Source organism: Mus caroli, chromosome 3 (assembly GCF_900094665.2).
Source record: "Mus caroli chromosome 3, CAROLI_EIJ_v1.1, whole genome shotgun sequence".
Classification (NCBI taxonomy): Eukaryota; Metazoa; Chordata; class Mammalia; order Rodentia; family Muridae; genus Mus; species Mus caroli.
Genome location: NC_034572.1, coordinates 53311150 through 53327037, shown reverse-complemented (window position 1 = coordinate 53327037; position 15888 = coordinate 53311150). Strand labels below are relative to the sequence as shown.

Genomic DNA, 15888 nt, shown 5'->3' with positions numbered 1-15888 from the left:
TCCATTTGGCTAGGAATTTCATAAATTCATTCTTTTTAATAGCTGAGTAGTACTCCATTGTGTAAATGTACCATAATTTCTGTATCCATTCCTCTGTTGTGCAATACCTCTCCTGGGCATATATCCAGAAGATGTCCCAACCGGTAAAAAGGACACATGCTCCACTATGTTCATAGCAGCCCTATTTATGTTTTATTCAATCTTAAGGTAATGTAAAAGTATAAATTAAATGTGCCAATTATATTATCAATAAAAGAGAACTGAAAATATTTTTTTTAAACGTGTGAAATTTATATGAGTTCAAAGCTCTTGATCAGTGCCTCGTGCTCTCACAGTGTCTTTCCTACTGTTTTAAGAGAGTTCAAAAATTCTCCTTAAGGACTCCATTCTCTTTAAGTAACCATAGTTGCTTTGTCTGAATTCTTCCTGTCCTCAACTTCACTAGGTGCAAGCTCTTTTACTTGGGTATTTTTCATATTTTCTGTCTTGCTTCATGGTCTCATTCACTATAAATATGATAAAGGAAGTAAGCAATAACTATGCCAAAGTCTAGCTGCTACACTGTCTTAAAATTAACTTTTCCAAAATCTTAATCCATTACTTTTAAATTCAGCCTCACTCAAATTCCAACACACAGATGGAAAGCAGCTAGATACTTTGAGATAAACTGACACAAATTGTTTCTTATCTGACTCCCATAAATTATGTGTTCCTCATGGAAACCTCATGAGCACAGCCTTCTTGGTCCTCATTTCAGTTAGCACTTGCACCTTCCAAACTCTCATTATTGTCTGCCAACACTTCATACGTCTACTAAGCTTTACTAAGGCCACATTCCTTCTACATGGCAGCTCTGTCCTCAAGAGTATTCTGGTGTGAACTGTGGGTTTGAAATTGGTGCATGTGGATCCCAGCTGTGTCTACATGGCTCTTAGGTCTATGACTGTGTGCTTGGATTCCTTGGAGACCACTGTGAACTCAACTTTGAAGAATGTTCCAGTCAACTATGTCTCCATGGAGGTCTATGTGTGGAAGGAGGGAACAATAACCACTGTGGTTGCACAAATAGTGGACTTAGGGGACACAGTGTAAGAACTTGATGTCGCTTTGTTGGTTGAAGCCTTGTGATAATGATGGAACATGTGAAGACACTGTTTACAGATGTACTCACCACTCCTGGCCTACATACACAGGTGCCCTGTATGAGGTGGATATAAATGAATGTAGTATCAACCTCTGCTGATTTTGAGGGGAATATGACAAACTGTCCTCAGAAAATCTATATGAACACATTGAAGGCCTGCCTTCCTCTTTCAGCTATCTTGGAGCCTCAAGTCCTGTTTTTATCTGTCAGCCTGGATTCCCAGACAGGATCCTAGCATAACTGTCTTCTGAGATGCTCTACCAAGCAGCTGGCCAAAACAGATGCAGAAGTCTTATGAAAGAGTAGGTGGAAGTGTTGAGGACCATGGAGGGATAGAGACTCCACAAGAAAACCAATAGAATCAACTAACTTAGATCCTCAGGATTCCCAGAGACCAAACCGCTAACTGAAGAGCATACTAGGGTTGGATCTAGATCCCACACACATATGTAGCAGGTGTGTGTGTGTGTGTGTGCAGCTTGGTGTTGATGAAGGTCCTCCCAAAATTTAGAATGGGGGCTTACCCTGACTCTGTTGCCTGTCCGTGGATCCTGCTTCTCTAACTGGGCTATCTTGTCTATCCTTAGTGGGAGAGGATGTACCTAGTACTGGAGTAACTTGAAGTAAGTTGGTTCCCTGAGAGAGATTTCCTCGATCTCAGAGGTAAAGGGACACGAGGGATAGAGAGAGAAGCCATGTGTGAGGAGGACTAGGAGGAGATGGGAGACTGTGATCAGGATGTAAAGTGAATAAATAAATAAATAAATAAATAAATAAATAAATAAATAAAAATAAATAAAAATAATTGTAAACTAAATTCAAAGGGAGGTTAGGATCATTTATATATTCTATCATTTTAATGCTGTTGAGAAACTGAAGATACCCTACTAAAACATGAGGCCTAGTATAATTTAGCTGGATGTTTCAACATCAACATGGTGGTAATCACCAGAGTCCATAGATTCAGTGCAAGCATTCTTAAAATACTATTTTGCTTTCTTTGTTAGAGATTAATTAACAAGATTCTTTATAATATTTTAATGCTTGAGCAATATAACACCAAAATCAACTTTTTCAAAGAAAATGAAGGTTGAAATAAAAGTAATATTGACATGAAAATAGACATATAGATAAATATAATAGCAGCTAATGTATAAACCAAATTAGCCCTGTTATGTTCCGTTGATGTTTCATTCGAGGCCATTGTAATTCTGTGGGAATGAATGCTCCTTTTCAAGGAATGATACCAGAGGAACAGACCTGACAGAACTAAGAACTGCAACAGCTACTCCTCACCACAGAGCCAAGCATGCTGTACCTGTTGTGTCACCGCTGCAGCCAGAGTTCCTCCAGAACTGTCTCCTGACACAGCAATTCGGGTAGGATCTACTCCATACTTTGTTAGAATTTTATCCTGAAGAAAAAACTTGACGGCTGTGATACCATCTTCAAATTGTGCAGGGAAGTGATGTTGAGGCGCTAGCCTGTAGCTTTAACACAGACCAGGAAAGCACACAGAGCGTAAGTGTACAACAACCAACAACGTCTTAAACATCTAACACATGCACCATGACACCAAGTCCTACAGTTCAGTTTTTAAAACTTGATCTAGGGTTTTCTTCTAAGTATTGACTAGAATAAAAGTTAATATAAAATTATTTAAAACATGTAATTAAGATAGTGGACGGTCTTGTGACTGAAGATAATGGATTGCTGCAAAACCCTTACTTTTGTAAGGAAAATTTTTATTTCAAGTGTATTTTATACTGGAGATATTCTGTATCTTTCTTTATGTTAATAACATAACTGTCTATACAAACATCATGTTCTCTTTTTGTTCTTCAGAATGACAAAATTCACAAATATCTATATTTAGTGTTGGACGTTCATGGTCGGAATCCTAGAATATAATGTGAACTGCCCTAAAAAAAAACCTAAAGAATAATTTAGATATTGCTATGTACACAAGTGATGTTTATATCTATTATGTTAAATATAGTAAATTTAGAAAAATGCAAATCATATTGATGATACTAAATATGGGTCAGGTTTTGTATCCTTGTAAAAAAATATGATTCAAATTTCCCCAAATAATAGACTCTTCCAATACTGAAATCAATCCATTAACATGTAAAGTTTTTCTGGGTATTATAAGCATAATAAACATTTTAGAAAGTACTTTCTTTAGATGGTTATTCAGTTTTATCCAAATTCACATAGTTTAAAAATGTCATAATTGAAGATTAAAAATATTGGATTAGAAATTTTGAGTTATGATTTTGTAACTATAAACTGAGGAGAAGGTGGAAAAAAAGTCCTCTTAAGAATTATAAATTTTGGAATCAAATTCAGATTCAGAAATCTAGAATATACTAATATGAGCAAGAATATATTGGGCTATCCTAAGATACTCCAGTACACATGCTGCAAATGCCTTAAGAGTGTACTCACTTTTTGGGAGTATGTGTTCAACAATTCACCTGACCCCAAATTTTATTACCTACAACATTCTAAACCACTGATTTTAAACCTGTGAGTCACTCTCCCAAAGATGTTCAGAAAATAGAGATATTTGCATTGTTATTCATAATAGTAGCAAAATTACAATTATGAAGTAGCAATATAAATACTTTTATGGCAGGGGTTCACCACATGAGAAACTGTATTAAAGGGTCACAACATTAGGAAGTTAAGAATATTTTAAATAATAATTATTTTGAACATAAACATTTTATCACAAACATAAATATGATCAAATATTTCAATTGTGCAATGATTAATTTCCTACTTCTTGTCTGACTATGTAATAAGAAACATAACTGGACCATATAGGACATAAACGATAAGGTTTCACAAAGTAGTCAACTTAGAGTATAATTCAAAATTTTTTTTTGTTTCACTGTATTTTTTAAGAGATAATATTTAGGATATTGGACTCCTTTAAAGGGTAGTCTATGCAACAATTGTGACAGATAATATATAGTAAAATTTAAAATTCAAATTTCAGATATAGATGTATTATTTGGAAATTGAATCTATAGACAGGCAAAAATCATACTAGTCAAAGAAAAATTACTCTTACTCTATTCCCACAACAACAGCGTCAAGCTTGTTCGCAGTCCATCTATTCAGGAAATCAAAAGCCCTCTGCTCTAAAATGAAAAGAGAAAGGTCAAAGTACTCCTTGTAATTAAAAAAGTATCATAAATAATGACAGATATCTATATGATAAATGAGATTTCAGATTATCAGACAGAAATCTTTCCTACCCTATTTCAATGCAGAGGACACTGAACCAATGTAACATTCTTGAATCTCTCTCTCCAGAGATGAAGAGATAACTTTGCATATTGGTATTTTGAAGATGAAAATTAGAATTGGCATATTTTAATTTTAACTTGTCATCTACTATTCACCACACAACGACCCTTCTTATATCCCTTTGTGAACTGGTGCACTGTGCTATCCTCTCCTTCTTCAATCTGGAAGATTTAGACAGTAGAGGAAGTTAATTGGTCTTCCTATAGTCACCACAGCCAGGTCTATAATCCAAGACTCTACCATCAACTGATAAACATTAACACTCAATGTCTTCATTAGAAATAACCATTTTGCCATTCAACTACATCAGCAGTTCTCAAACTGTGGGTTACAATTCGTTTGGCAAACATCTATCTTCAAAAATATTTACATTATGATTTATAACAGTAAGAAAATTATAGTTATGAAATAACAAAAAATAGTTTTATGATTGTGGGTCACAACAAAATAAGGAAATGTAGTAAATAATTGCAACATTAGAAAGATTGATAGCTATTGGTCTATATAAACTCTTGACATTCTTTCAGTTGGGTCATGAATTCAGGAAGAAGGAATGCAGTAGATCTCTCTATTTACATACATACATATGTGTGTGTGTGTGTGTGTGTGTGTGTTGTAGATATGTAAGTAGATGATATCTAGATAGATAGACAGATACTGTTTATGTAAGATAAAAACTTAATTGTTTAAAAGCTGGGGGACTTTTGGGACAGCATTGGAAATGTAAATGAAATAAATACCCAATAAAAAATAAAAAATAAGCTCTGCTTTTATAAATATGTCGATTATATGATGCTGCAATGATTAGGACATTAACCCAAATTCTAAGGAATAGCAACTGAGTTTTTTAAAATCTCTTAGTAAGTTAATGTAAGGCTTTGATGTACATCGGGCACACAAGCCACTGACTCTCTCCAACACACATAGATGCCCATTTGTCACTACATACAGACAACAACTTTCTCAAGTATCCACCTGTGCTGGTTACTTAATTTTTATCAACTTAACACAAGCTAGGCACATCTGCAATGAGGGAATCTCACTTGAGAAAATGGCTCATAAGGTAGCTTACACTCTAAGATCAAGAATGGACAAATGGGACCTGAAAAAATTGCAAAGCTTCTGTAGGCAAAGGACACTGTCAATAGGACAAAATAGCCACCTACAGATTAGGAAAAGATTTTTAGCAACCCTACATCTAATAGAGGGCTAATATCCAATATATATGAAGAACTCAAGAAATTAGACTCCAGAGAACCAAATAACCCTATTAAAAATGGGGTTCTGAGCTAAACAAAGAATTCTCAACTGAGGAAACTCAAATGGCCTAGAAGCACCTAAAGAAATGTCCAACATCCTGAGTCATCAGGGAAATGCAATCAAAACAACCCTGAGATTCCACCTCACACCAGTCAGAATGGCTAAGTTCAAAAACTCAGGTGACAGCAGATGCTGGCAAGGATGTGGAGAAAGAGGAACACTCCTCCATTGCTGGTGGAATTACAAGCTGGTACAACTACTCTGGAAATCAGTCTGGTGGTTCCTCAGAAAAATGCATATAGTACTACCTGAGAACCCAGCTATACCTCTCCTGGGCATATACCCAAAAGATCCTCCAACATATAACAAGGACACATGCTCCACTATGTTCACAGCAGCCTTATTTATAATAGCCAAAAGCTGCAAAGAACCCAGATGTTGTTCAATAGAAGAACGGATACAGAAAATGAGGTTTATTTACACAATGAAGTACTATGTAGCTATTAAAAAATGAATTAATGAAATTCTTAGGCAAATGGGTGAAACTAGAAAATATCATCATGAGTGAGGTAATCACAAAAGAACACACATGGTATGCACTCACTGATAAGTGGATATATAAGGGGATTAGGTGTTGGGTGGGTGGGGACACACTCTCATAGAAGCAGGGGTAGGGGGGTTCAGGGGGGACCAGGAATGGGTATAATATTTGAAATGTAAATAAATAAAATATCAAATAAAAATGACTAGGCATAAAATTTTAAAACAAAACAAAAGAAAGATTCTTCTGATTAATAATTGGTGTAGTGGGGACCAGTCTACTATGAATGGTGCCATCCCTGGGTAGGTGATTTTTGGTTGCATAAGAAAGGCTAAGAAAGCTATGCAGAACCAACCAGCAAAGCAGTACCCCTCCATAGCCCCTGCTTCCATATCTGCCACCATGGCTCCTGCTTTGACCTCTCTTTATGATAGACTGTAAGATGTAACATGAAACAGACCTTTCTGCCTCTGGTTTGTTTTTGTTATGGTGTTTATCACAGCAATAAAGGCAAACTAACAATCCACCAATTCCATTTTCCACCTCCCTAGATGCATATCTTTATAAGTTCTGTGATATCTATTAACAATATAGTCACTACAAAATCTTGGAAAGTTGCCAAATTTTAAAATTATGATCAAAATCAAGACTTTTAAAAAGGTATCTATCTCTTACACATTAATAAAAATTTAAACTGAAAGGTATTTAGTTCCTGGGTATATAACAGTTTGGAAAACAAAGAAGTTAAATCATTCAGTCTTTTAGGTAGAATGATACCATTTATGATTTAGTTATTCAGTTTTAAGAAAAGGAAAGGCCTTGCTGAAAACAAAATATACAAGATACTAAGCCTACATTTTTCACATTTTACATTTCATATTCCTTTGCTATTATATTTTAGACTTGGATATGTATTTACCACCCAATCAATTTCAATTGCCTTATAGTCAAAGTCAAAATAAAGGGTTTTTTTCATTTCTAGAAATTGTTTCAAGTACAAAATATTCATTGGTATGATCTATCTGGTCATGATTCTCAGTGGTCAGTGCCCAGTAACAGAATGTGTAGCACTTATGGGAGTCAAGCCCAAACAGGAAGGCATGCAGGTATTGATGGGAAAACAAGAACAACAAATGTTTATAAATTATCTACTGGAAAATAAAGTGGGGATGATTTTACTTTTCTCCACATTAACATTTATTTTTTTAGTTTAAAAAGTTTCTTCACTATTCCTTTTTCTTCCCCAACACTTCCCAGATCCTCCATACCTCACTACTGATGCAACTTAATCTCTCTCTCTCTCTCTCTCTCTCTCTCTCTCTCTCTCTTTCTTTAAAAAAAAATAAAAGCAGAAATGAACATCAAAACAAACAAGCAAATCAACAAAATCAAAAAAAAAATTCTTGTTTATCAAAGCAATCTTGGCATTTTCCAGGAAAGAAGTAATCTGAGAAAAAGAAATAAAATCAATTGAAGTTTGCAAACACTGGAAAACATAGCCAAGAAGACAATATATGCTCAAGTGAGAGTGTGCACTTCACCCCACCCCCAATACACACCAAACAAGCATAAACAAACAAAGTTGTTACTTTATCTCAACATGAAAGTATGGGTAACATTTGGGAGCGCAGTATAATATGAAAATTTTTTTTTCGGAAACAGAATTGAGGTCATATGAGGTCTATAGAAAACAAAAAGTCCAGCTCACTGAGCAGCTGAAACAAATCATGGAAAGGAGCACTGACTGAAGTTAAGAACATTAAATGTAAGGCCAGGCAATAGACTGCTAAGGAATTTCAGTGTGGTAGTGCATCATTGAGAACAAAGAAATCATGTGTGTAAAAAGAGACTTTAAGATAAGATATATTGATAAAATCAAATATAGATCAAGAGCCATGTAATACCTATCAAAGGAACTAATGTCAAGGGAAAAATATTTCCTCTTCTGGGAGTATTGAAAAGAAGGGAGCACTGCTATGTTGGAAATACAAATGACATAAAGAGATTCAGGTAAGAATGGAATATTCAGAATGTGAGAACATACAATTCCCATGTCCTCCATTTTCTCTGCAATAGTGTAAAGTCTGATCTCTAGAAGACAAGGAGAGTTCCCGTGGCCTTAGTGGCAAAGAGAGCTACACACTAACAGGGTCTCTGGCCCACAGATGGGTATTAAGCAGCAATAGCAAAACAGCGCTGAGAAGCCAGCCAGTCAGCATCAACATCAACCAGAGACTAATCTGAGGTGCTTCCTACCAAGTTAACAAACTTGAAAGCAGGAGCCCATAATCTGTTTAGCCTAAACTCTACACCACTAGATTTTTGAGACCCACTGTCCTCAAAAGGGAAATCACTCTTCTTAGTCACACTGTGTGCTCTGGAATTAATCTTTAAAGCATCTTTTAAAGTCTTCGGAAGAGAAAACAAAGCTTGTGCTTTGTGTATAGTACCCCGAGGTATTATACAACTCACTGAGCCACTTTCTTAGTTCTGTTCCTTGATTTCCTATTCCTGAGTGTCTTGTTATACCACCACTGTACATAGAGAAGGATGATCATTAACATCTATAGCATACTGTGGCTGTGGCATTGACTTTTAAGACATTGGCTACGGCCATAAAACAGAATATTTTTTCTAAGAACACGGGCCTGGATTTCTCTCATCATCATGGGAAACTATCTAACTTTGTATTTTGCTTTTTACTTTAAATTTTGCAAGGAATAAAATAAACCCGATAAAGGGTTCTTCTTTCCCCACAGCCATTGTATTAGTCTTACAATTTATCTTGAGTCACTACCTACCTTCTATAAACACTCTATTAACTTTGAATAAGTGAAAAAAAAAACAGAATTCAAAAGTAGTACTGTTCTTTAAGATTTATGCCAAGCATGGGGCAGGGACTGATCCAAGCCTTCATTTTCAATATACTGAATTCTATTGCCATTCTTGAACTGCAAGGGAGCATACTCAATTTTCTCTGCTATATTAAAAATCTCATACTCTTTTTTAAATTGAGAAATCAATTGACTATTCAGATATTACCTGAGTTTGATATTCATGTATTATTTAAATTTTTTTACAATTTCATTAACTTGCTTGTTTTTATAGTTTACTTACAATGACTTTCCATATATTGTTAACAGTCTATTATAGAATTTTCCAAAGTTTTTTCAAAGGTTTATTTTTTATTTTTTACATTTATCAGCTTTATATGTCCCTTATAATTATCACAGAAGACAAGCACGGAATCTCAACTTTATGATTGGGGCATGATTTATAAAAAGTTTTATTTTGAGTTTTCCTCTTAGAGTCAAGTTGAACAACTTCCTTATACACTTTACCACTTTAGTAATAAATTACAAACTCCCTCTTGAGTCAAGAGCATGGAATTCTTCTTGTAAGTGTCCTTTCAACATTACAGCTGCTGAAAAAATCCTGAAGCCTAGGAGAAAATGTTGTAGCAATTGACTTATCCCTGTCATTTTTTTTACTTTATTGCATATGAAAGATAAATAAAATGTCACCTGACAAAAGGGGCTTTCACTGGGATTCACTTGCTAGTACATTATCCCAGACTGCAGGAAGCCCCGAGTTTGAACCCTAATACTACATGGACCAGGCTGGAGACAAATGCATTTCATCATGGCACTCAAGAGGTAGAAGATCATGAGTAAAATGTTATTACCAACTAAATAGTACTTTCCAGGGAAGACTAAGATAGATGAGTTCCTATCTTAAAAACAAAAGTAAACAAGTGTGAATCAGTGAAAAACAAACTCTGCAGTGGAAACCTCTATCAGAGGATTCCTCAAACAGATCTGTATTGGATATCGAGCATGTATATCTCTATTATGTCCATATGTGTGTGTGTGTGTGTATACACAATACTTGTGTACTACAAACATGCAACTAGTCCTTCTATTTCCTTATACGATAAACTTACTAAAACTCCCGAAACAAAAACCTCCTCCATGAAAATAGATCACAGCTCGTCTTGGGGCTTCTGTTTTTCTCTTGGGTAGGTACAAACGCACAGGAATGTCAACAAAGGTAGTATCAGTGACTGTGATGTGTTCATCAGAAAGCGGTTGTGTGTAATCCAGATTGATTATCATGGAGATAAATTCTTCATATCTCATAACACCTAAGTTTTCAAGACACAAAGCCTATAATAAAACAAAATAAAAATAATTCAACATTACATCTGTAATATCAAATAAATGTGAAGATTAAGTTTAGAAGAATAAAACAGAAAAAAAAACAACAAAGAAGCCAAACAGAAATAAAGAATTTGTAAAATTAAATCGATATAATATTATGACCATTTTTTTCAAAGACCCTTTTGCCTTTGAAAATCTCAGGTGTTTTAGATTAAATGTTATTTAGAAAAGCATCTTTACTTACATTTTTAAAGACTTTTTGTATTTATTGCTTAATTATAAATCTTTCAAAAATTCAATGTCTTATAATCCCTCTATGTATGTTGTCATAAGTTCCTTCTAAAATTACATTATTTAATCTCAATTTTAAATATTATATGACCATATTATACATAATGTGAATTTGTTTTTGTTTATTTGTTTGTTTTTTATTTTGATTTTTTTACTCTACCAATTTCTATAAAACCTTCTTTGATTTTACTGCAGAAATCTGACCAGCCTATCTAGAAAATAGACAATTTATTCAAGAAATATATCTTTAAACTTCCAGAGCCAACAGTACTTGAATAGCTTTTATAACTGCATGTAATTCAAGGTAAGGTATGTATAGCTATTCTCCATATTTTGATGAGAGAAACGCACTGAGAAAACTGCAGCCATACCTGTCAAATTTATTCACACACATAAGCACTGTCTGCAGAGTCTGAAGCAGCATGCTTGTACCATATCCTCTGGGCTTATATAACAGCTTGTAGTTTAGTTTTATTTTGTGGGATTTAAAACTGTGTAACTGACCAGATCTCTGACTCTTGTTTCTTCTTTTTGGTTCTTTTTCCTCTGTTGATTTGTCTTATCCAACTTTGATGTGATTTTTTTTATCTTATTATATTTATTTTGTTATATATATTTTTAAATGAATGAATGAATTAAAGCCTACCAACTATGGTAAAGGTTAATGACTGAACTACCACTTAAGCCTACAGGCATAAAGAATAAGTTTTCGCCATATATCAACTACCCCAGAGCAAGGCTCAAACTGAGGAGTAGTTGACGACCACATAATGGATCCTGTCCATTTAGTGTGCTTTTATATGGTTACACTTTAGTGGTGTTTTTGTTCTGTTTTATTTTTACTTTTTGGTTATTATTAAAATTTTTCAAGGTTTTTTCGGGGGTTTGTTGTTGTATTCAGTTTTGAGTTTGTTTCATAAAAAGAAATTATTTTTTGTGTAGGGAGGAGGAGAAGATATAGAAGGAGTTGAGGGAAGCGACTATATTATCAAAATATGTTTGAATGTAAAAATTGTCTTACATAATAAAGTATAATAAAAACTAGAAAGCTACTGATCAATGTACACTGACGTTATTGTGTACAAACCCATGCAAAGATAATACCAGTAATAAAGTTATTGCTGAGTTCTAGTACAGTATAAATAAATGAATATTTTTGGTGTATATAGAAGAGTGTAGTTCATTCCAACAATCAATAAATATTGCCTAATTATTTAAGTATTCTTTAATTACTCATTCTAGAGGTGCAAGTAAGATGTCTCAATAGGTAGAGGTACCTGTCTCCAACCAGGAGCATTTCTAAGATCCACCTTCTAGAAGAGAAGAACTGCCCCTTATATGATGTCCTTTGACCACTACACATGTTTTGGCATGAACCTTCCCTCTAAAACATTCACACACACAAACTAGTTAATTGATTAATTTTGAAATGTAACAAACGTTCTTCAGTATTTTCTAACTAATTAAATATAAGAAGATATGACCTGTTAATATAAGTGCATAAGATATGAATATATTCAGATAATTTTCATTTAATGAATTTGCTCTTGAAAATTTTATTTTTAGGAAATGGTCTTATTTAGTTTATGTCAATGTTTTCTGGATTTAAAATGATACTTAAGCATTTTAAAACTATATTGAAAACTATCTATGTAGCGATTATCACATGTTCTTCTTAAATGCCTGACCATTATTACGCAGAACAATCCACACAAATGTTAAATTAGTACCCTCAGTTTTATGTTAATGGGTACAATGCAGAGTCAAGGAAAATTCTCATGGTTATGTGTGGATATTTTACAACTCTTCACAAACAACATATGATTACAAAATAATGTACTGATTTTATACAAGGCTATATAATAAAGAACTTTATTATTTTTACTTTAATACAATAAAAAGCAAGAATATTTATTGTATTTGCAATCTAAATTGTAGGGCTCAGTGCTAAAATTATCAAAGATTTCCAAATTTCCTGGGATAAACCCTTAATTACATTTTCCTTTTGACTATTATCATTGCAGAAGTACAGGATAATAATTCATAATGTCAAATACATAAAGTGTATATGTTAATGATATATACAAGATTATTAGAAATATGTGAAGCTGACAAAGTAACAGCATCATATTAGAGTGAGATGTTCTGATAGGTTATATTGTGATATAGATGAAAGCATGGCTATTTCTCATTAAATACATATGAAATAATCACAAGAGAACTGACATGGGCTGGTTCCTGTATTTATTCTTTGATCACGTAATCAGAACATTTGAAAAAGAGAACTGTGGGTGAAAGACACAGATATTCAGAAATTTATAAAGAACTTTAGTTTTAGTTGTCATGGAACTGTGCATCTTTAAAACCGTGGACTGCTGTAACTTCTGATCATCTATTAATTCTGCTAGCTTAGCTTTTCAGGCCCCAACTGTTAGAAATGTCAAAATGTACCCACTTTGCACATAAAGAACACAGATAAATAATGCAGCCTGGGGCTCAAATTTAAGCTGCTACTCTCTCTGTATACACTCTTATGAATATATATTCCCTCTCATATAAACTATACAGTTAGAAAAGAGTGGATAATGAGAGGAGATCTATGTATATGCAAAGAACGCATATATATTACAGCATCAAAAGTGTCAGTTTCTAACTATTCTGGAACAATTACAGCAGTATATCCACTCTGTATATTCTAAGATAACCCCAGAATTCCAGCAATTTAGAATTGGAGGCAGACAACAGAAGCCAAGGAAATAACAAAATTTCTAATTTGTTACCAAGCAAGTACTGTTATAATAATTCATATCTTTATAGAATATAAAAACACAGTTATAAAACCAGTGTTTTCTTAGAACTTGAGTGAAAATCATATTAACATTCTTTAAAAAATGTTTTCTTTCAGGATTATATCAATAGTATTATAAAAATATTCAAAAACATTCATTCTTACTAATAGAAAAAAATATATTATTCTTACCATAAGGGAACAAGTTTTAGCAACTGTATCCAAAGCCATTACTTTCCAGGTTTCTTCAATGTTGTCGGGCACGGGTGTATAAATACAAGATAAAAAACTAACACAAAGCAGTCCAAAACAGAGAGCTTTGAATCCCATAGTATCCTAAACTCTTCCCAGTGCAGACATTAAAATATTTCCATAAACAACTGAATAAAAAGCCACAGAATGAGTACAGACTGGGAACCGTCTCATGTAAATACAACTATTCCACAATGGGAATCTGATTCAAACAGTCATTTTGAATTAAGCAATGTCATTTCTAACTTGTTCTGCAAATGGACAGACTGGGAAGTAGATGTTGAAATTCATCAGGTGTGGTATCTATTAAATTAACATGTAATTTAAATTTCCTGCAGTGTTTCTTCATCCTGTGATATTAATGTCAGCATAAAATAGCTTTAGAAAATCAGAATCCAAATGTAAGCACTGGATAATTTTTGAAGTAATTTTTTTGTAGTTTCAATATATTCTAACAGATTTATAGTAAGTTATTTGGTATCCAGTTAAAATCTATGCTAATATCATCACTATTATTACCTATGTTAACAAATCATGCCTAGTGTAGACTAAGCTTTAAAATAAAAGATAGGGTGTGTGGAGACTTGTTCAATTTCTATCATGCAGCAAGCTGTAATTTTAAGCCTAGACCAGAATTACCAGAAAGTTCAGAACAAGTATTTTAGCAGTCTGACTTTTAGAAAGCTGCATTAGATGATGATTGAAATTCATGAGTCACCACAGCTTAGTTTAGCTGCTTGGTGTTAGTGAAATGTTGTTTCTGGGTGTTCCTGCAAGGGTGTTTTCAGAAGGGAATGATGTTTGTGTTGGTAGCAAGGCTCACAGATGTGACTGGATAGCATCAGATGCACTCATAGTATGAGTAGAAGACACACTTTTCCTCTCTTCTTGAGCAAACCTTGTTGTAGGTCTAATCATATGAATGTTAATCTGCTTCCATCTTCTGTCCTTGTCCTGGGCTTGTCATACATGTATTTGAAAATATGTCCACTTAGTTCTTGTTTTTCACTGCAGTTGCTTTCGAGCCTGGTAAAAACCCTAATAATTCTTAGGACCCTATGATTAATTATAAATTCTACTTGAATCTCACCCAATCTCAAAAAACCCTGCATAGATACTCCCTTAAACTTCAAGTATTTCTTCTATATTTTCTTCCTTCCCTCTCCTTTCCTATCCATTGGCTAATTGAAAGACAATGTACCTGATGATACTTTATTACTGTTGCCCCTGTGAAGTATATTGTTCCTCTTTTCCTAGAATCCTTGAATAAGTAACTTAGGATTATTTATCGTTCATTTAGCAAATTTCATAAGAGCTCTGCCTTTTCTACCATTGGATTTCATGCTTCTGTGTTTTGGTCTCTAACTTGTAACAAAGACACATGATCCACTATGTTCATAGCAGCCTTATTTATAATAGCCAGAAGCTGGAAAGAATGCAGATGTCCCTCAACAGAAGAATGGATACAGAAAATGTGGTACATTTACACAACAGAGTACTACTCAGCTATTAAAAACAATGAATTTGTGAAATTTGTAGGCAAATGGATGTATCTGGAGGATATTATCCTAAGTGAGTTAACCCAATCACAAAAGAACACACATGATGTACATTCACTGATAAGTGATATTAATCCAGAAACTTAGAATACCCAAGATGCAATTTACAAAACACATGAAACTCAAGAAGAAGGAAGACCTTGAGAAGAGTTTTTGCTATCCTAGGTTTTTTGTTATTCCAGATGAATTTGCAGATTGCTCTTTCTAATTCATTGAAGAATTGAGTTGGAATTTTGATGGAGATTGCATTGAATCTGTAGATNGCTTTTGGCAAGATAGCCATTTTTCAAATGTTGATCCTGCCAATCCTTGAGCATGGAAGGTCTTTCCATCTTCTGAGAACTTCTTTAATTTCTGTCTTCAGAGAATTGAAGTTTTTATCATACAGATCTTTCACTGCCTTAGTTAGAGTCATGCCAAGATATTTTATATTATTTGTGACTATTGAGAAGGGTGTTGTTTCCCTAATTTCATTCTCAGCCTGTTTATTCTTTGTGTAGAGAAAGGCCATTGACTTGTTTGAGTTAATTTTATATCCAGCTACTTCACTGAAGCTGTTTATCAGGTTTAGG

At 33.9% G+C, this 15888-nt stretch overlaps 1 protein-coding gene and 1 long non-coding RNA gene across 2 annotated transcripts in view; one reads left to right on the top strand and one right to left on the bottom strand.

Annotated features, from left to right (window-relative positions):
* Positions 1 to 2822, top strand: part of LOC115030624 — a 14269-nt gene extending 11447 nt beyond the window's left edge. The window contains exon 4 of the long non-coding RNA XR_003836216.1: positions 2383 to 2822. This is a non-coding gene — a long non-coding RNA (uncharacterized LOC115030624). The remainder of the gene's footprint in view (positions 1 to 2382) is intronic.
* The window catches only part of LOC110291668 (arylacetamide deacetylase-like 2), an 18695-nt gene extending 4636 nt beyond the window's left edge, over positions 1 to 14059 (bottom strand). Inside the window, exons 1-4 of the mRNA XM_021158910.1 lie at positions 13698 to 14059; positions 10210 to 10432; positions 4227 to 4296; positions 2463 to 2634 (exon numbers count right to left, since the gene is read on the bottom strand). Of these exons, the coding sequence (XP_021014569.1) occupies positions 2463 to 2634; positions 4227 to 4296; positions 10210 to 10432; positions 13698 to 13835 (603 nt within the window). The 5' untranslated portion in view covers positions 13836 to 14059. The remainder of the gene's footprint in view (positions 1 to 2462; positions 2635 to 4226; positions 4297 to 10209; positions 10433 to 13697) is intronic.
* Positions 14060 to 15888: the final 1829 nt, after the last annotated feature.